General features: G+C 44.6%; 1 protein-coding gene across 1 annotated transcript in view; it reads left to right on the forward strand.

Moving 5' to 3' along the window:
* The window catches only part of LOC144693422 (deubiquitinase DESI2), a 114937-nt gene extending 107809 nt beyond the window's left edge, over window positions 1-7128 (forward strand). Inside the window, exon 7 of the mRNA XM_078563299.1 lies at window positions 6854-7128. Within this exon, the coding sequence (XP_078419425.1) occupies window positions 6854-7099 (246 nt within the window). The 3' untranslated portion in view covers window positions 7100-7128. The remainder of the gene's footprint in view (window positions 1-6853) is intronic.
* The last annotated feature ends 535 nt before the right edge of the window (window positions 7129-7663 follow it).

The following is a 7663-nucleotide window of genomic DNA, read 5'->3' on the forward strand; positions in this document are numbered from 1 at the left end:
CCTGACTTGTGCCTTGTACATGGTGGACAGGCTTTGGAGAGTCAGGAGGTGAGTTACTCGCTGCAGAATTCCTAGCCTCTGACATGTTCTTATAGCCACAGTATTTATATGGCTAGTCCAGTTCAGTTTCTGGTCAATGGTAACCCCCAGTTTGTTGATAGTGGGGGATTCAGTGATGGTAATCCCATTGAATGTCAAGGGGCAATAGTTAGGTTCTCTCTTGTTGGAGATGGTCATTACCTGGCACTTGTGTGGCACAAATGTTACTTGTCACTTGTTAGCCCAAACCTGGATATTGTCCAGGTCTTGCTGCATTTGGACATGGACTGATTCAGTATCTGAGGAGTAACGAATGGTGCTGAACTTTGTGCAATCATCAGCGAACATCCCCAATTCTGACATTATGGTGGAAGGGAGGTCATTGATGAAGCAGCTGAAGATGGTTGGGCCTAGGACACTACCCTGAAGAACCCCTGTAGTGATGTCCTGGAGCTGAGATGATTGACGTCCAACAACCACAACCATCTTGCTTTGTGCTAGGTATGGCCCCAACCAGCGGACAGTTTTCCCCCTGATTCCCATTGACTCCAGTTTTGCTAGGGCTCCTTGACGCCACACTCTGTCAAATGCAGCCTTGATGTCATAAGCAGTCACTCTCACCTCACCTCGGGGGTTCAGCTCTTTTGCCCAAGTGTGAACAAAGGCTGTAATGAGAGCTGAATGGCTCTGGCGGAACCCAAACTGAGTTTCAATGAGCAGGTTATTGCTAAGCAAGTGCTGCATGATAGCACTTTTGATAAACCCTTCCATCAATTCACTGGTGATGGAGGGTAGACTGATGGGACGGTAATTGGCTGGGTTGGATTTGTCCTGCTTTTTGTGTACAGGCCATACCTGGGCACTTTTTGACATTGCTGAGCAGTTGCCTGTGTTGTAGCTGTACTGGAACAGCTTGGCTAGGGGCGTGGTAAGTTCTGGAGCACAAGTCTTCAGTACTATTGCCGGAACATTGTCAGGGCCCATAGCCTTTGCAGTATCCAGTGCTTTCAGCTGTGTCTTGATATCACATGAAGTGAATCAAATTGGTTGAAGACTGGCATCTGCGATGCTTGGGGCCTCCAAAGGAGGCCAAGATAGATCATCCACTTGGCACTTCTGACTGATGACTACTGCAAATGCTTTAGCCTTATTTTTTGCACAGTTCCTCCATCACAGAGGATGAGGATATTTGTGGCATCTCCTTTTCCAGTTAGTTGATAATTGTTCACCACCATTCACGACTGGATATGGCAGGACTGCAGAGCTTAGATCTGATCCATTGGTTGTGGAGTTGCTTAGCTCTGTGTTTCACTTGCTGCTTCTGCTGTTTGTCCCTGCTCTCCTCTATGCTGCTTCTCTTCATACTCTAGTCATGAGGACAGCCCTGCTATATGTCTCATGGCTGCAGTCAAACAGGTTATAAGGCTCGTCCTCCTCTTTCTAGTACCATGCCCAAAGAGCGCATTGGCAACCACGGATTTCCATTGGATTGGTCCATGATTATGCTTGGCAAAGTACTGCAGTGGCTTAGCATTGCCTCCTGCAGTATGCCTGACCAGGAAATTCCCCCACTCTTACTGCCTGTTATGAAGTACTTTGGAAGGATTTGTAGGCTGATAATGAACCTAAAATAAAAGCAACACACTGCGGATGCTGGAAACCTGAAAGAAAAACAGGAAATGCTGGAAAAACTCAGCTGGGGTTATTCGCTGAGCAAGAGAAATCCCGGAAAGAAACATGTCTTACTGAGCATAACTGTATTTTGAAAACAAGGGGAAAACAACTGACCCCAGAAGCATAGAATCCCAGTAACACTTTTAGGATTTTAAAATTAAAAGATCTATTAACAAGAAGAAAAAAAAACTTAAACACACAAGATTAAAATGACACAGTTGAAACAGTTTTACAAAACATTCCCCAAAAAACCCACTTGGTCAGAACACACAAGTAAACTACTTGGCAATAGCTCCCTTATAGATTTTTAACCATAAAAATCCAGTATTACCCAAGGCAAAAACTGCTGCTACTTTAATAAAGTATTCACTCTCTTCCACTCTGCAGTGGAAAACTGAAGGAAGTTCAAAAGAAGATTGCTTTCTGGAAACAAAGACTTTTCTGGCTTGAAACTGGATGGTTGCTTCACATTCATAACTTTTCTCAACACAGAGCTGGTCTCAGGGCATCTACCCACCCACCACCTCAACTCGACTAAACATGTCACTTAAATATCTTTTTTTCCCCCTCTCATCCTAGACTCTATTGTCCTAAGCATTTCTTTGAACTCAACTTTTCCAAAATATAAAAACCTTTCATGTCTTCCGCCTGCCTCCACTGTTTGTTCCGATAAAATTTAATAACCTTCCCTTGTTTGCTTATGAAACCTTTGTGAGTTGTAAAAGCCCCTTAAAAACCCTTTGAAATTTAGCAGCTGAAAAATAAAGTCCTTACCTATCACCTAATGCAAATTTTAAAATCCAACTTATTTACTTGTAATTCCAACTTCACCATAGCCTCTCATTACAAATGCTTGCATCTAGCACCTTTACCTTTCTTCTCTCAGTTCCCACAGACAAGCTGTCTTTACTAACCATCCCCCGGTTTAATTACCCATGGATGCACAAACACACAGCCTTCTTTACAGAATACCACCATATCCCCAAATATATTAAAAAAGATAATATCCATCTTCACAATCTATGGAGAGAGAAACAGAGTTAACATTTCAAGTCCAATATGACTCTTCTTTGGAACTGCTGAACATGGGTAATTAACCTGTTTGACATATGACGCAATGATATAAATGCACCTTCCATGGCCATCAAGTCCTGAAGATGGACTTAAACCCTGAGCTTTTGGCCCAGAGGTGGGGATGCTACCACTGCACCACAAGACCATGCCATCATTAGAAGGCAATCAAACCCTTCTTCTCAGCAATAAAAATTAACTCTCCAGAGTCTGAAACAGACCACAAAATGCCGAGAAGTCAATTGTGGCCAAAAATAACAAACCGGCAACTCCGTGACTATTACATAGGGCATATTTACATATTTTTATCTCGGTGGGCGGGTGTCTGACCCCCTCGAGCATAAAATGAAGCGCATTGACATTGGGTGAGTGTCTTGATGTCAACACGCAGTCGCGCGATATTCCAGTCGGCGGGCGTGCGTCAGAGTCAGCAGCGCGCCCACCAACAATTAAAAGGCCTATTAAGGCCATTAACAAGGTCATTGAAACAAAATTTACGCTGCTCATCCAACCTTATGGTTGGCAGGCAGGCGAAAAGGCCAAGCGGCCTTTGCATTTTTTTGGAAACCTCATCCATGGGCGAGATAGGGTTTCCAAGAGCAAATAAAAATAAAATAAATTTTTTTTAAAATTTCATTTACAACATGTCCCTAGCCATGTGACAGAGTCACATGAGGGGACATGTTTTATAACATTTTTAAATTCTTTATGTCTGATTTTTAAAACTGTTCATCTCCCTGAGGCAACTCTGTGCCTCAGGGGGACATGCTCGCCCGCCTTCCCCCTGCCCGCACAGGCAGCACTGAGCGCTGCTGCTCGCGTTTCATGCTGGTGGGCCTTAATTGGCCCGCCAGCGTAAAATCGCCGTCCTGCCCTGATCGCGGGCGGTGGTCAGCTTCCTGACCACCCCTGCCCAGCCGCCGCCAAGCCCGCCCGACAAGGGCAAAATTCTGCCCATAATTCCTTCAGATAGCGCTGGTGAAGGATCCTTCCTGCCTGTTAGTACAACATATTGGTGGGTATTTAGCACGTGACAAATCAGGTCCTAGGATAGACCAAGATTGGAGAAGGGCCCTCCAAAAAGCACACTTAGTTTTCCATAGCATACTTAGCATTTCCTATGGCATGCTCATCAGCCTTCAATGATAGACCTGTCCGTCTGCCCTAGATCCTGCACAAATGTGGCCAGTGATTTGTCACGTGAAGACTTCTCCTCTAACTATCCACTATAGTGCATGGGATTCCAGTCTCTGGGCTGCTAGGTTCATATCAAGTGACAGTGAATCTTCAGGAAGGCTGGACCTCCTCTCTCTGAAATGGCATTTGGACCTGAAAGGCAAGGGGTGGGGGGACAAGGCTTAGCTTTTAGTGGAAAGGGAGAGCAGAGAGAAATCAGTAACTGCAGTTCATCAGGCAGAGTGTGTATGGTGAGATAGGAGTCAGGAGAGACAAAGAGAATTAGGGTGTAAAGAAATGCAGTATGATACCTCCTCCACTGCTACCAGTCACAATGATGCTCCATCTGTCCGTGATGTCCAGCATGTTGCTTTTCCAGAGAGGTAATGGTGTGCAGGTTTGGCCTATTGTGGCTGCTGACTCTTGCTGCAAGTTATGTTCAACCTTCTCCTGCACTAAGGTTTTGGGGAAGTGTGGGTTGAAAATAACGGTGAGAGTGACAGGTATAGAGCGTGAACAGGGAAAGAAGTTGATGTAATAAAGTGTAGTGCAGTAATCGTAGGAGAGTGAAGGGAAACAGGAGAAGAGAGTGTTGTGAATAATGACACTGTCGGTGGTGCAAGTGTAAGCAGAGAGAAATTGAAGTAAGAGGTGAAATTCTTAGCTTGACAATTCATCCGAGATCATTGAAGTTTTTCTGTAATTCAGCCATGCCCTGAGCAAATGTTGTGGTATTCTTAGCGACCTCTTCTCATTGGTTGAGGATGCATCATCTGGAGAGCCCTCTGCCCTCCTCCTGTCAATAGTCTGGGCTAGCACCTCTAAAATTCTGTCCAAGAACCTGGGTTCCAGCTTCTTCCAGCCATTTTGTGGCTTTGAGAATGTTTCCTTGCTCCCTGCAGTCAGAGTACACCTCCCCTTTAAGAGGTGCTGGCTCCCTGCAGTCAAAGTACACTTCCCCTTTAAGAGGTGCTGGCTCCCTGCAGTCAAAGTACACCTCCCCTTTAAGAATTGCTGGCTGCCTGTACGTGGTCTCAGTCCAGTTTGATTTCCCAAACCCTGAAACAGGCATTTATTTTATTTATTTGTTCACCAGATGTGGGCATCGCTGGCTAGGCCAGCATTTATTGCCCTTCCCTAATTGCCCTTGAGAAGGTGGTGGTGAGCTGCCTTCTTGAACTGCTGCAGTCCATGTGGTGTAGGTGCACCCACAGTGCTGTTAGGAAGGGAGTTCCAGGATTTTGACCCAGCGACAGTGAAGGAACGGTGATATATTCCCAAGTCAGGATAGTGAGTGACTTGGAGGGAAACTTCCAGGTGGTGGTGTTCCCATATGTCTGCCCTTGTCCTTCTAGGTGGTAGCAGTCGTGGGTTTAGAAGGTGCTGTCTATGGGGGCCTTGGTGAGTTGCTGCAGTGCATCTTGTAGATGGTACACACTGCTGCTACTATGCGTCGGTGTGGAGGGAGTGAATGTTTAAGCTGGTGGATGGGGTGTCAAGACAGAATGTTAATGGAACAGTTTTATTTGGCTTCAAGATAACTTCACATGCAGCAGCATTTCTGTAACTGTGCAAGATTGACTGGTTAATTTAGGTTTGACAATTGTTTTTCATTTATTTGTTGTTTGTTGGTGAAGTGCTTTCCCTTAGACACTGCTGTCAAAAGCTTTGATGTGAATGGTTTGCATTAGACAACTCATGATGCACTTCCTACCCTTGCAGACGGACTAATTGCGACACTACTTCTGCCTAATTGCTACGTTGTCAGATTGTTGAGGAACTATCTATATAAAGCTAACTCAAAACTGACATGAACCAGTAACACTTTCTGAAGTAAGGCGACATCTATTTATGCTCACACTGCGTCATGATAAAGCTCGGAAGGATGCTCCGATTTATATCACAGGCAGTTTTACAAATTCCATGTATTATGCTGTATATTTTAGAATCAGCTATGCTGTGGAGGTCTTATGGCTCAGTAGTGTTCCTGCCTCTGAACCACTGCCCTGGGTTTACGCCTGGTTTGATCACGATGCAATTCAATAGGCTGGTATTCAGCCTGCAAAGTGGGTCTAGTGGTAATGTCACTGGACTAGTAATCCAGAAACCCCAGGCTAATACTTTGCAGAGGGGGGGCATGGGTTCAAATCTCACCATGGCAACTGGTGGAATTTGAATTCAATTAATAAATCTGGAATTATAAAGCTATTCTCAGTAATAGTGACCATGATGACTATCATCGATTGTTGTAAAAACCCATCTGGTTCACTAATGTCCTTTAGAGAAGGAAATCTGCCATCCTTACCTGGTCTGGCCTACACTGACTCTCCCAGCAATGTGGTTGACTCAACTGCCCTCTGAAATGGCCACGGCAGTTGAACTCACTGCCCCAGTTCAAGGGCAATTGGGGATGGGCAATAAATGCTGGCCTCGCCAATGATGCCTACATCCCATGAAAGAATTTTTAAAAACCTTTCTCTCCAGGGGAGAAAGAAACATGAAGACATGCAAAAGAAGATATGTTATGTTGATTGCATTCTTTCAGGGGGACAGTGCCTGTAAAAGTGAGATCCAGCTTAATACCATGTGTGTGTGTGGAGCAGAGATTCAGAATCCACAAACTGCTAAAAAAACGATCAAAATTAGGTCTATGAGATTTTTTTAAATCTTGGAACTCTGAATGGTTTACTCTGATACTGGATATCCTGAAATCCTTCGGGACTTACATTTCTTACCTTAGCATAAATGAACTAAAAACTATTTTTAGAGAAGAGATGCTCCCTTTGTTTTTGTAAGTTTGTTAAGCGATCTGCACTCAGAATTTCATTCTGTCGCCCACGGTGTGGTTAAAAGGTGGTTTACGCTGTCTGAGGCCATTCTTGTTGTCTTCCAGATTCTCTGTGGGAAGGAGATTCCCCGCTGGGTGAACAGGCTGGCATACTTTAGTTCCTGCATCCCATTCCTCCAGAGTTGCCTTCCCAAGGAATGGCTCACGCCTGCAGCTCTCCAGAGCCACATCAGCAGCCAAGGTCTAAATAAGGACGATCAGAGTGACACAGGAGACGATGAGTCACCTTCGACCTCGACCTCTGCGACCGCGTCAGGAACCACCAGGACCTGCAGACACACCAGAGTCTAATTGTGTCTCTGAATTGTAACTTCTTTGACCCTTTTCCAGTTTTTCATAGCTGTTTTTTTGTAGACTTTCTGTGACAGCCTATAAAGCACAGGCCTGGTATTGGGATGGTCAGGAATGAGGACCGAGCTACCATCAAGAACTTAGCAACTCGGCATCTGGCTAACAAGAAGATGATGTTGGAACACACCTCCCAGAAACCAGCCCAGACCTTTTTTACAACATTAATTGTGCACGTTTCACATTGACAACCAACTTTTCTCTTCTGTTGAAATCTCCATGAACCAAAACCACTGTCAATTGCAATACTTGCTCAATGAGAACATCCAACAGTGTCAATAATGATATCAAAGGGAAATATATTTGTAAAAAAACAATCTGACTGGAAACAAGGCATATCTCTACTGAGCTGAGGATGCATCGCATACGGTCTTTTAACAATTTTTTGTTTAAAAGTGGTACAGTATTATTTAATCACTTTTGGGGACCCCAGTCCAATGAAAAGTAAAGGAGCTGTACTGGAACACAGGCAATAGCGGGTACTGCACTGACACACAAACAGGCATA

Source organism: Cetorhinus maximus, chromosome 18, assembly GCF_964194155.1.
Source record: "Cetorhinus maximus chromosome 18, sCetMax3.hap1.1, whole genome shotgun sequence".
Taxonomy (NCBI): domain Eukaryota; kingdom Metazoa; phylum Chordata; class Chondrichthyes; order Lamniformes; family Cetorhinidae; genus Cetorhinus; species Cetorhinus maximus.